At 40.9% G+C, this 14,463-nt stretch overlaps 1 protein-coding gene across 3 annotated transcripts in view; it reads left to right on the plus strand.

Annotated features, from left to right (window-relative positions):
- ROR1 (receptor tyrosine kinase like orphan receptor 1) overlaps nt 1–14,463 on the plus strand; it is a 160,116-nt gene that overhangs the window by 49,089 nt on the left and 96,564 nt on the right. Inside the window, exon 1 of one of the 3 annotated variants that reach the window (XM_079982395.1) lies at nt 2,874–2,985. The exons of the other annotated variants lie outside the window; for them this stretch is intronic. Coding sequence (XP_079838521.1) covers nt 2,976–2,985 — 10 coding nt within the window. The 5' untranslated portion in view covers nt 2,874–2,975. Of the gene's footprint in view, nt 1–2,873; nt 2,986–14,463 lie in introns of those variants that run through there. 3 annotated transcript variants of the gene reach the window in all.

Below are 14,463 nucleotides of genomic sequence, written 5' to 3' on the forward strand. Positions count from 1 at the left end.
CCAAAATGTCCAAGTACCAAGGAGCTCGGGATCCAAGGTACAACTAAATTCAGATAAGTGGTAATTGTGCTCACACATAACCAGTGGCTCATCATAGTAGTAGTAAAGCCGAAATCTGTGGTCACCAGAACTCTGTCCTTTTGTTCCAGCACAATCCTATGTTTGTTTACTTGGAGTGAAGTATTTTTAACAACTCTCTCTTATACAGCAGCTGGAGCTACTGTTGCTACTCATTATCAGAAAAACATTATCTAGCCTCCAACTCCGCAAAAGCAACATTAAGTGTCTACCAGGGCATAAACTTGCATATTCAAACATTGTTGCAAGCTACCCCAAATTTTGCCTATTGGTAGCAAGATTACCTCCTTCATGGATCACCTTGCCGTGGCGAAGGGGCTTGAATAACTCAGAGAAGCTATGAGCTATGCCGTGCAGGGCTACCCAAGATGGACAGGTCATAGTGGAGAGTTTTGACCAAACGTGATCCACCTGGAGCAGGAACCGGCAAGCCACTCCAGTATCCCTGCCAAGAAAACTCCATGGACAAAGACAACAGGCATATAAAAGTTATGATGCTGGAAGATGAGCCCCTCAGGTCGGAAGGCGTCCAACATGCTACTGAGGAAGAGCGGAGGACAAGTACAAGTAGATTCAGAGCTGATGAAGCGGCTGGGCCAAAGCCGAAAGGACGCTCAGTTGCGGATATGCCTTGGAAGCAAAAGGAAAGTCCGATGCTGTAAAGAAAAATATTGCATAGGAACCTGGAATGTAAGAACCATGAACCTGGGTAAGTTGGATGTGGTCAAAAGTGAGATGGCAAGAATAAATATTTGACATCCTGGGCATCAGTGAACTAAAACGGACAGGAATGGGCGAATTCAGTTCGGATGACCATCACATCTACTACTGTGGGCAAGAATCCCATAAAAGAAATGGAGTGGCCCTCATAGTCAACAAAAGAGTGGCAAAAGCTGTACTGGGATGCAATCTCAAAAATGATAGAATGACCTCGATACGAATCCAAGGCAGACCTTTTAACATCACAGTAATCCAAGTTTATGCATCAACTACTGGTGATGGCAGAAAGTGAGGAGGAATTAAAGAACCTTTTAATGAGGGTGAAAGAGGAGAGCACAAAATATGGTCTGAAGCTCAACATCAAAAAAACAAAGATCATGGCCACTGGTCCCATCACCTCCTGGCAAATAGAAGGGGAAGAAATGGAGGCAGTGAGAGATTTTACTTTCTTGGGCTCCATGATCACTGCAGATGGTGACAGAAGTCACAAAATTAAAAGACGCCTGATCCTTGGGAGAAAGGCGATGGCAAGCCTAGACAACATCTTAAAAAGCAGAGACATCACCTTGCCAACAAAGGTCCGTATAGTAAAGGCCATGGTTTTCCCAGTAGTGATGTATGGAAGCGAGAGCTGGACCATAAAGAAGGCTGATTGCCGAAGAATTGATGCTTTTGAACTGTGGTGCTGGAGGAGACTCTTGAGAGTCCCATGGATTGCAAGAAGATCAAACATATCCATTCTTAAGGAAATCAGCCCTGAGTGCTCACTGGAAGGACAGATTGTGAAGCTGAGGCTCCAATACTTTGGCCACCTCATGAGAAGAGAAGACTCCCTGGAAAAGACCCTGATGTTGGGAAAGATGGAGGGCACAAGAAGAAGAGGACGACAGAGGACAGGATGGTTAGACAGCGTTCTCGAAGCTACAAACATGAGTCTGACCAAACTGCGGGAGGCAGTGGAAGATAGGAGTGCCTGGCGTGCTCTGGTCCATGGGGTCATGAAAAGTCGGACACGACTAAACAACAACAAAGCAAGATTACAGGGGTCTTGGCACTTAACCAATGTTTGTGTTCCTTTGGAATGAGGCATGGTCGTGAGATGCTTTGCGATGGCTTACCATTATCAAACAAACCAGGCCGTTATCAACCTTCTGTTTCTTCAGTGACCCAGCCCTAGTGAGCTGTTGCCAGGCTGGCCTCATGAAAAAGCTAGCAGGTAATATTTCCAGGCCTTGCTAAATTCTTGAATTTATGGGTTTGCTCACATTCTAACCCTTCACTGAATGTAGAGGTTATGGGAGGGGGAGTCTGCCCCCCACAATTCATAAGAATATTTTAACATAGGGGCGATGAATGTGAAATCTTGGAGCAATGGTAATGATGAAGTAGACCATAAAAAATGCACGACACCATATAGAAAGTGCTTGTTAACATGCCATAAAACCTGCAAGTGGAGCATTAATTGGGACAGGGCACAAATATTGCACACAGATCTGCACAGATCACTCACAGCTAAACCCTAGGCAGAGTGAAGTGCCTCAGCATGTTTTGCTCACCTGGAATGAGCCAGTGCACAGTGGCGTTATCATAAACACAAACTTCCAAGAGAATTTTATTGATCAGCATACTAGTGCCTTGTAATCTTTTATCATGTTTATTTATACAACCACACCTTGATCATTCATTATTCTAGTTTTAGACTCAGGGCCTGTGATTTAATGCCTTAGCAAAGGCCACCCAGTGAGTTCAAGGCTGAGTTGGGACTTCAGCCCAGATTTCCCAGGTCTACAGTGTATGAATGCTTCATGCCTAGAGAAAAACTGAGGTGGCTGCTGCCTAAGGTGCTTTGTTATTCCCTGTTTGGTACAAACAATTATGTTCACATGTCCATTTTTTTATTTTTTTGCAGGAGCTCCCTATTCTTAAATCTGGGGTGCCCTTGTGGAGTTTACAGCTTCTGAAAGGGTTGAAACCAGTGATCTCCTGAGGGAGTTGTGGTGCAACTTTCACTGTGAACGCAAATACAGTGATTGCAAGTAGAGATTAGCTGTTGGTGCCTGTTAATTAGAAGGTCGGATGGGGAACTGAACACTCAGCTTGCCGCCTTCCAGAGCTGTGCAGCTGAGAAATGAAAGCAAGATGTGCTGGCAGAGAATAGCAGGTGTCTGCCTACACAAATGCTGGCAGGTATATTTTCTACATCATAAAGATTTAATTGCAAGTGTCTTACAGTGATGTGGCATTTTGTCTGTCTTTAGATGTTGTGGATTTCTTTTTTGCCTTGTGGAACCGGGGGTGGTTGGGGGGAAGCATTGTTTTTGTTTTGTTACTGCCCATACAAAATGACCTGTCAAGAAGCAGAATTTAACATATTCATAGGGTCGGTAACCTTTCTCGACCCTGTGTTTAGCACCGTTATGTACAGTGGTACCTCAGGTTAAGTGCTTAATTCGTTCTGGAGGTCCGTACTTAACTTGAAACTGTTCTTAACTTGAAGCACCACTTTAGCTAATGGGGCCTCCTGCTGCCGCTGCGCTGCGCTGCCGGAGCACGATTTTTGTTCTCATCCTGAAGCAAAGTTCTTAACCTGAAGCACTATTTCTGGGTTAGCGGAGTCTGCAACCTGAAGCGTATGTAACCTGAGGTACCACTGTACTGTATTTGCGGATTGAGATTCTCATAAACTCTTAGGACCATGAAAGTGGGCTGACCTAAAATGCCCGGGTAAAATGCTGATAACTGGAAAGTCTAGGCAAGGGTGTTTGAACAATTCCTTTTTCATATAGCTTTAAAGAGTTGCAGGGGGGTTTTTGAAGTGAGATGCAGCACTTGCTTCAATATGTTTATGCGAGTAACAAATTGGTTTAAGGCTGGATAGGCTTCATGTAGTAGTTCTAAATTAAAGCCAGTAAAAGAGAGGCATTTGAATCCCATCAACAGTTGCAGGACACTTAACATTACATAAATGCTTGGCTCCCAAAACGCTTTCCTTATTTCAAACGGTTTTAATAAGATAGTGATTTATACTTCTTGAGAGATGGAACTGTTATCAAAGAATGTTAACTTGGCTCTCACATAAAGGAAACATTGATAGGCCCAGTGCACAGCTTGGTCTCTGACTTTTTTTGGGATGCAGTTTTTACTGAAAAATACTGTATTTGACATTGCTGTCTGTGTATCAGTGGGCAGGCATGTGGAAATGTTCTCTTTCATAGAAGACAAAGTATGGAAATATACACTTGCACAAACTCTGGCTTGGTGAACTGCATTTGTTAACTTGCTTTACCCTTCATGTGGTTTATCAAAGGGCAAAGAAACAGGTAATGGCATGTATTCCTTCAGTCTTGTTTTAAGATAGGACTGTGATTTGCTCCTTTCTAATTGCTATGGTGGCTCACTGTTATAACTTAATTATTTACACTATTTCTAAACATGGATGGCATGCAGAACAGAAAAATAAAATCTGAGTTCTCCAACACCGAATGGGAAGGGCAAGAAGTGACCGAAACACTGGAAAGATCAGTTCTGTTCTTGTATGGAGTACAGTACCTGCATTATATCATGCCGATGGGCTCTGTAATTTCTGGCTGTGAATAGATGGGGCTCATGAAAGACCAAGGTGGCATGTGTAGGTATTGAGGTTGGATGCGCATCTGACCTTTTTCAAAACCACCATACAGATGTGAGTTTTTTACACTGTAATCCCATCTGAAACCTTGAGAAACAGAATGACAGTGTTCACTAAGATGAAGTTTAGACCTTATGGTATTTGGGAAGGGCCCAGGGCGAAAACCTTGATTCCAAACAAGAGTTTTTGGCAGTACTTTAAAACAGCTGATGGAGGATAGTGTTGCTTAAACATGGTTACTTGGGCATTTATTTGAAAATAAAAGAGAACTCAGGTGTTTAGGATGCTCAAAAGGAGTTGGGTTCTTTGGCAGTGTGGGCTAGTCAATTCAGATGTTTACAAGATGCAAGGATTCCAGACTGATAAATAACATGATTCTGCTAAGTTTGTGTATTTGAGTGACAGCCATAAGCCTCTTCCTAATTCCCTCAATACATACACTGAATATGGGGGGTGAGGATCAAGGCGGCATCTGCTAACTGTGTTCCCAGACTCTGAGCCAATAATCCACAATGTGAAAGAGGCTTCTATGCATATATCACTGTACATACATTGGCTACTTACACAGCACCTTGCACAACCACTTGCTAATTCTTGGAGAGCCCATCCATGCACATGCATGGAGGCCAAGTGTGAAGCCAACAGGTGCATCCCACTGAAACAAGATTAGGGGTCCTCACTTTATATGTTGTACCGGAAGCATGAGAAACCACTTACACGTGTCCAGACTGGATCTTGTACTGTAGATATTGCTCATGGATTCATTTTCTGATGATGACATCTGGTGGACACATTTCACCACTATGAAATTTCAACATCCTCTTAAGATCTGTGAGAGCCGCAGAGATTTAGCACGAATGACTTTGCATTTCTTTTGATTGATTGATCCTGACAAGGAATATCTGAAGTTCTGAAGACACAAGCTCTGCAGCAGTGATTCTCAAGTCAACAGACTTACTGAGAGCCTGATGATGAGTCATTGGCTGTAGGTAGCATTCACTGGGGACAGTGAGGCTCAAAGTACTAAGTCACAGTGATTTCTAGATCCAGGAGAGGAATTCATGAAGGCAAAATTCCATTAGTCGATCCTGGTAGTAAATGGCACAGATGATTCATAGTTAAAGGAGTTGGGGAGGAGAGTTGGAAAGTGTTTTTACGAGCCATGGGTGTGTTCACTGTTACATGCTCAAGGGTGTGTTTCAGCCTAGATGGAAAGAAATGAGGCAATGCTGGAATACACGTAAGTGTATGTGTGCAAAAAAACTGTGCTGCTCATCAAAATAGAAAAAAGCAACTGCATAGAAACTAGGGCTAAAATTCTGATTGCAGAGAAGCCAGTGGCAAAACTCTTAGGCTCTTACACCTTGTGTTCTTGGCTCCGCTTTTCATTTCATTTTAAATGGTATTAAGCAATAGAGTCCTGTAGGAAAAAACTAGAATGTGGATATGAAGCATGTTGGCTATGATTTTTATAGGCTGCTGCATATGCTGCTGTGGAATAGAACAGCTTTCCTCCTTGGCCTCCTTGGTATAATCTTTCTGGCTTCCACCTGGGGTTATCCAATTATGTGTTTGAACGCTGAGAATAAGCCTGTTGCAGGCTACATGTCACATATCTACTCATTTATTTAGGTGATGGGAAAGTGGGGGAAGAAGCTCAAGTCTCCCTTGGTTAGTGCATCCCAAATTTTAATCAGTATGGTATTTCCTCTTCCTTGAAGGCCAGAGGGAACACCTGTGTTTTTCTGAGAGTGCCACAAGAGACAGTTGGCAAAAGCTATTGTTTCTGAGAAAACAGATGACTCTCTAGTTCAGAGGGGAAACGAATTAGAAAGTTCATCTGCATACATTGTCTTCAAAGGCTGCACAGAACTCCTTCACAAACAGTTTCAACAAATTAAAGAGTGAGACCCCCTGACACAGCTAATAAGATGTCTGGTAAATTGCTTTGACAAAGCACCCAGCTCTTATTGGAGACCTGAGGGTTTGTAGTAAAGGTCAGGGTAGGTTGGCATGACGCAATTTTTAAAGCATTTCTTAATCATCCTGCCTAATTTAATGTGTCAGAGACATGCCTTTCACTTCAAAGGATAGTCTAAACTTAAAATTTCACCATCGTTCTGTATCCTTGAAATATGCATCACATGCTTTAACTTTCATTTTCCTATCACAATTGAGTTTAAAGGTTTCACTTAGTTTCTTATTTGCCTTGATTTTAAGTATTTAGTTAATAAATCAATCTATAAATCAATCTCAGTGCAGGAAATATATATTGGGAGATTTAATGATGGCAAGTGTATTTTGAATGGATAAGCTAAATGAATGAATGAATAATTTACTTAAAGAATTATCCTAAATGCATTGCAAGAGGCAGTGAATTAAACTATTTAGTATATTGTCATCAGCTCACAACTCACGAATTTGTGATTAGTGAATTGAAAGGTTCGTTTCAGCAATTATTTCGCTAATGGCCCGATCCTATTTTGTATTCTTTAAGATGACAGATGCTGCTTCCTTTTCCTTTCATCCAATAACAAGCAAGTCTCCTATTTTGATCTGAGCTTCTAACACAGCTCTTCTCTTTGATTGCTGTTTGGAGAATGTACATATACAATGTAGGCTACCTCCACCTTTGAGTGTATCTATATTAGGACAGCTTCATTAATGACTGCAGTGGTACTTGGTGAGCTTAGAAAAGAATACCGAAAAGCATATGCTTTATAAATTGGAAAATATAAGCTTTCTAGCCAAGAGCATGAGAAAAGCCCTGCTGGATCAAGCCAAACTCCCATTAAGTCTATCATTCTCTTTTCACAGTGGCCAGCCAGATGCTGTGAGAAACACAAGCAGGAGCTGCGTACAATAGTGCTCTCTTCACAAATAAACACTGGCTACAGTTTTTGGTTGAGGAGGAGAGAACTTAACCACAAACTTGGCTTCAGATGACATACACTAAGCCAAATCTTGGGTTAGCTCACATATGGTATGAGAGTAAAATAGACTGAGGGAGGAGCAAACCAACTGTGAACTGTTCTCTAGGAGCACCCACATCCCAGTAAACCATGGCTTGACCTATCATAGCAAAACATACAGCTGTATCATAGACTATACTTATAATATTGTACGGGTTTGCCTAGTAGTCACTTTTCCTTCGGGCCTTTGACACTAAGCACTAATTGTCAGAGAGAAAGTACCAGGGCAGCTTACAAAAGGTGTGTTGAAAACAACTGTGTGATAAACTTAATGTTCAGTGCTTAAAACTAGGATGTGATCAGCTTCGGTACTGACAATGCATATAAAATTGTCTGCTGTCCAAAATAATGAGATCAGCTTTAAAGTCACGTGGCTTTTAAAAAGCTCTTTGTAATTTGCCATTTACTTCTCAGCCTTCAGGGCAGGCTTGTGTTGTATGTTCCAGCTTTGCTTTGTAACTGTGTGGGTTTGAAATTAGCCTCTGTTTTAATTAAATCAGCACTTTTCATATAATCACGTGGCTCCAGAAAGTTGCATTTTTATTTGAGTTGAGCAGCATAAGTATTAATTATGTTTAAAAATGAGACAGCTGCTTCATCATTTATTTTTTGTGCCTAAAACATTCTGGTGACAAAATATGTATATGAGAGTAGAGCTCTTTGATGGCAGGTTCACGGTTCAAATAAATACATTAACACCCTTCAGTTCAGTTTTTCTCTCGTTTGGCCTGAATCAAATCTTTGCTGTTTGGATATAACTTCAATGAATACTAAGGCTGTTAACACAAAAATGAAGATAATAATGTATATTTTTGTTACATGTTGCATTTATTGCAGAGTTTTGAATATTTAGACAAGCAACTGTGGAAGACAGGCAAATTCTTCTCTCTTGGGTTGCAGAAGCACCACCCCTTAACTGTGAAAAGATGCTGCCAAGTTTAGGCTCCTATTCTCCCAATCTTGCAGAGGAACACAGAGAAATACCAAGTCAGGTATATGACGACCCAGAGTGTTTGAGACCACCACGTTAAGCCAGTCCCCCTTCAAGGCTTGCGGACTAGAGATGGTTATCTGGGTGGGTGAACTTTGAATTTCAGAAGGAAAAAAACCTGTGGAGTTTGTGTTTGTCTTACCTTCTCCCACAGTGGGATCTGCCTGTCACTTACCACACCTCATTTCCTTCTGACTTCAAACACTGATTGCTGGAACAAATAATAGGTACAGCAAGTTGAGAATAATCAGCAGTAGCCAAAATTGGAAAAGCTGCAGGGAAGAACGAGGCGCTAAACCTAGCAAGGCATGTGAAGAAGTCAGTGAGAGGTGTGGGGAGAAATCTGAGAAGGGCCTGATCCTGTTGTTATTATTAGACTATCTGGAGAAGTAGTCTAATGGGGTATAAGGCAGCACCACATCATACTCCATTATGAAAAAGAATCCTCTTTTCCAGTCATCTGAACAGATATAATCATAGACCCATGGAGTTGGAAGGGGCTCCAACTCTAGTCTAAAGGTACCATATGCTTCATAGCGAAGCCTTGTCATGGAAAGCCTTGTTGTAACTTTTGAAGGTTCTGCAAAGAACATTGAAGCTCACTCTGTTAACAAATATGGGATTGTCATTTTTGAACGATTCACATGCCAACCTACTTTTGAAGCGAAAGGAAATTTCAAAAGCAGTTATGTTAAAAGGGATCAGCTCTTAAAAGGGGGAGGGGCTTTAAAATTCCACTAGGTTGGCACAAATCGTATGCGTGAGCCTAAGTAGCTTTTTGGATTTGGACTGGATTTCTCTCAGATGATGATGATGATGCCGCCCTTACTTTCAGAGGAGCCCAGGGTGGTAAGCACACATAGGAAGGATGTCAGATGCAGGATACTATCTTAATTTAAGCATGGTGAAAAGCTGACAATGGAATTTCAGACCAGATTCTGTGTTCATGTCCAAAAACAACGCCTCTATTCAGTTTCTGGAGAATGCATTTATTTTCCCCCTCTGAAATTCTTGGGAGGAAAATATAATACAAATCCTGACAATGTTAAATATATTGCTGCACTGGCAGTTTCCAGATTCTGGAAGCAGAGGGCAAGCATGACTGAGAATCCCAACTGCAAACTCATGTCTAGGAGTTCTTTTCCTTATTTGCAGTTCTTGCTGTTAACAAATTATATATAAAACACATATTTGGAATTTTACTATGCACAGATCAGATACTGAAATTCATATTCTAAGGTGATTGTATCCCATTTTCTCATTCAGCTTATACTTTTTCATATCAGAGTGGCAGGCACAGAGACATCCTCTTTTCAGTGGTAATAACTGTATTATATATATTAAAGTTTATGTACTGCAAATGTAATAACCTGAGTACCAAAAATACTATTCCTTTTTCAAAAAATGGATTTGCCACATTTCATTCCCCAACATTTCCTCATAATGTTTTGTTTATTGGAGCAAAAATATGTCCAAGATCCATATTTTAATGATAAATGAATATGTGGCATTGCATGATCACCCCTAAGAAGCTTCCATATAAGCATTATTAGTAATACCCATAACATGCAGATTTGCTGATTCCATATTTTTAAAAATTGCAAAAGATGCAATTTCCAGATGCATTTATGTTAAAACAATAGTTTCATGTCATAATTTATCATCATCATTATCCCCTCATTTTCTTTTCTTCTGTAATAATGGCTGTTCACAGGCTCTTGCAGAGAAGGTTGTTATAAAAACTCAATGGCTAAGTGAAGCCAAATCAATTCAAATTAGAAACAGAACAGATTGTGAAATTAACTAGTGTACCCAAATTTGCTAGGCACTCTCTTCTGTATCTAGGATCCTTACACTGTGGGACCCTCCTCAGTAAGAAGTTGGGGATGGAAGCTTTGTTGTTGTTTAGTCATTTAGTTGTGTCCGACTCTTCATGACCCCATGGACCAGAGCACGCCAGGCACTCCTGTCTTCCACTGCTTCCCGCAGTTTGGTCAAACTCATGCTGGTAGCTTCGAGAACACTGTCCAACCATCTCGTCCTCTGTTGTCCCCTTCTCCTTGTGCCTTCCATCTTTCCCAACATCAGGGTCTTTTCCAGGGAGTCTTCTCTTCTCATGAGGTGGCCAAAGTATTGGAGCTTCAGCTTCACAATCTGTCCTTCCAGTGAGCACTCAGGGCTGATTTCCTTAAGAATGGATACGTTTGATCTTCTTGCAGTCCATGGGACTCTCAAGAGTCTCCTCCAGCACCATAATTCAAAAGCATCAATTCTTCGGCGATCAGCCTTCTTTATGGTCCATCTGCAGTGATCGTGGAGCCCAAGAAAGTAAAATCTCTCACTGCCTCCATTTCTTCCCCTTCTATTTGCTAGGAGGTGATGGGCCCAATGGCCATGATCTTCGTTTTTTTGATGTTGAGCTTCAGACCATATTTTGCGCTCTCCTCTTTCACCCTCATTAAAAGGTTCTTTAATTCCTCCTCACTTTCTACCATCAAAGTTGTGTCATCTGCATATCTGAGGTTGTTGATATTTCTTCCGGCAATCTTAATTCCGGCTAGGGATTCATCCAGCCCAGCCTTTCTGTGCAATAATAGCTTGCAAACCCTCCCTTGACCTAAAGATGAAGGGGAGGTGGTCTTCCAAATGTTTCCTAAAGTTTGCCAATACCAATTTTACTCTTACATATATACATACAAGAAAAGCTATAGCCCAAAAGGAATGTAATAACCTGTCTTCCACCTCCATGCCCACCCCAAGAGGCCTATTTTAAAACCACTGGAGCAGAATCAGTTCAGTTTTTGAATCCCAGAGGCAGTCTGGATACACATACCACATGTTCATCACCATGCAGGTGTGAAGGGAAAGGGAGTAGAGTTTTGGGCAGCCTTGAAATGTTACACTCTTCAATGTGCTTGACATTTCTAATGCTTTTAAAAGGAATGATGGAAGTGCAGTGAGTATTTTTCACTATGAGTCCCTTGTTAACGGTTCTGTACTGGTGAGATCAAGGAAACTTGCCCTGCCTTGTTCTCTCTGGATAACTTCTTTTGTGTAAGTGCCCCTTTAACTGAAAGACTTTGCCAGACATGTGAAGGAGTGATGAATTCCCCACACAAATATCAGGAGTCGGAAGCAGCCTGAAATAGCTTACAGATAAGTAATATAAAACTGGACAATTCCCAGATGATAGGTTGGGTTCCACCAAGAGTGTCTCATAACTGGTTGAGCCAAGTGACAGCTGTAGGTTTGGAGAGAAGAGTAGTTCAGTTCCTGGTAATGTGGTTGAAACCAGCATGTCCCAATCTGGGGGGGGGGGGGAAGAGTCCCTTGATAGGTGTCCTTAGTAAAGTAAAATAAAATAGGGATCTGGTGCCATACATAATGGAAACTGATGCCAGTTCCTCTAATGGAGAGATGTAGAAAGTGGAATTACCCAAGGATCATTATTAAGACCTGTGCTTTTTATCACGTCCATTGATTATCAAAAGTTTGTGTTGAGCCGTGAGCTAGCCAAGAAATCCTTCAAGATGGTTAAAAAAAAATTAATTTCAGAGGGATCTCTTCAAACAGGGTGAATGGGCAGTAAAGTGTCAAATGTGTTCAATTTAAACAAGTATAAAGTGATGCACTTAAGGGTTTAAAATCCTTGTTTCACAGGTGGAAGGTGTGGGGTTTTTTTAAAGTGTCAACACACCTGACACCTGTAGTCCGCATGGGGACTTGCAGAATTAGTCCTATGCTACAGCCAGCAGTGCTACATCAAATGGTAAATATTTGTGTACGGAACTAAAATGGAAAGAAGGGAATGCAATGATAAACCAGAATTGGCTTTTTCTTTTCTTTTTAGCACTGCAACATGAGGCCAGCTGCAAGGGAAACTGCTGCTTGGACAAGCCCTGTGATAAATTCCTTAATCATTTCATAGGATTTCAGCTTTTGTATAGGAGAGGCAATGGGAAAGTGACTAAGAGTCATTTGAGTTTATAATGCTGGGTCAGCTATTTGCTTGGCTTATACATTTTGACATCAGGACAAGATAAACCTTTTACACAGATCTTGGCAGGTGGAGGATAACATCAGAACATCTGTCCTGTCATAGTTTTGTTGCTCCTTCTAACTCATGTTGATATGATATGTTTACGTCTTGCGTGGTTTATTGTTGCACTGAGCTGTATGTAAACTGTCCATAGTGAATCGTGGACTATAAATGCATTTAAATAAATAATGTGACCAACTTCTCAACTATGATAACTACCTAGAGCATTCCCAGTTTAAAGTGCTAAATGGTCAAAAGGTCCGTTCAGCACAGTGAATTTCAGATCTGAGTATTACATGCCTTTGTGTGTGTACTGTAGTATAAAACAGTGAACGGCTAACATGTTGGCTACAGTGTAGGGTCCTGCTATATCATTGCTATGGCTTAGTGGTTAACAGCATGAATTGATGGATTTGGTAGTCCCAGTTGAGATTTCAATCTGATAAAGGACCGACTTCCTTCTTGTAGGCAAGTTGCTATCTTACAGTCTTCCCATGTTGAATATGGAAAACTGTAATTGCTGGCCTGTTTCACAGGAGTGTTGCAACTGTACTCTGATGATTTATATGAAGTGATTTGAGCACTCAAGAAAAATATATTATGAACATGTTTTGCATGGCTCTTGGCACAGGGCATAGTGTGATTAACAGGCAAAGGTGTGGGACTCTGAATGTGGATTAACAAAGAAATCCCGCAATGGCTTAATCTAGCCCTGGGCAGGAAAGGCTTCTTAAGCATTCATCTTTTTTTCTTAAGGAAGAGTACAGAGCCAATCCAGAAAATTTTTGATCTAATTATTCACCTATTATAAATTTGAAAAGAATTAAAAGTGCTTACAGTAGCCACAAGCAATCTATGATTCTGTCATCACCCTCCATACTTGGTCTACCTTCTCAGTGTTTGCAGAAGTCTTGCAACTTTAGCTGTCAGGTCTGTTTGGATAAGAGTTATGAAAGGAGCAAGAACAAGCTAAGTATACAAGACCATTTAAGATGTCTAACCCTTAATGCAAACCATTTATTTTAATAGGCTTTCTCAAACAATGACCTAATTTATTGTCTGCACTTCAGATACATATCTTCAAGGGTCTTTGAAACTACCATGCTGACAGAATTTCACCTTTTTGTTGAGAAAAGAGGTGACTGCTCAACCAAGAGTGGTTTTGGGTGTTAGACACACTAGAGAAAGAGGATGCACAAATCAGCCTGCACTTGTTTTTACACTTCTGTGCTTTTTTGGCATTTTGCTTGCAGGAAGTTTTTTTGTGTGTGTGTATTTTGACATATTACAGTGAAGGAAGGAAAAAAAACAAAATGCAAAATCACTTGTGCTTCCTATGACCCCAGATACATTCAAGGAGAGAGCAAGTGACTCAGGCAAGGGAAGACATGGGGAAATGGAAGCTTTCCATTGCAGCTATGTTCTTGAGGGCATTTCTTCTTTTGCAGCATGAACCCTACTTTAGCCTTAATGCTGAATCTTGAGACTGTAGCCCTACTTGGACATTGATTCTCTTTGTGTGTAAACAAACACACGAGGACTTCCGGGTTAGCGCCTCTGGCAATGGCTAAATTCCTCTGATCGGGAGGAACTTGCTCCGTGGATTTTAGGGTCTGACCGCCACGGCGAAGGCGGAGACCCACTAAAAACCACAGGCGGGAGAAGCCTGTGGACGTGGGATTCGGCTGGCACCTTTTGCGCCTCCCCTGCTCGCGGAGAAAATTAATGAGTGTTAGAAAAATGTTGGAATGAAATTACATGGCTTTAGTAGAAATGATATAAGGAGTTAAGTACAAATAAGTTTTATGGTATTAATGGTAAGATAAGGTTAAAATAAATTAAGATAAGAATGGATTTGCTGAAATAATTAATAACTAGAATACAAAAAAGGGAGGTGTGAGGAGGTCGATGAAACAAATAAATGAAAGACAAAGAAATGGAAAATTGGATGTTTTTAACTGTTTTTGCTTTTATTTTTGTTTTGGATGTATTTTTTTGTTTTTGTTTTTGTGTATTGTAATGTATTGATTTGTTT

The sequence above is a fragment of the Podarcis cretensis genome (assembly GCF_951804945.1).
Source record: "Podarcis cretensis genome assembly, chromosome: 6".
NCBI lineage: Eukaryota > Metazoa > Chordata > Lepidosauria > Squamata > Lacertidae > Podarcis > Podarcis cretensis.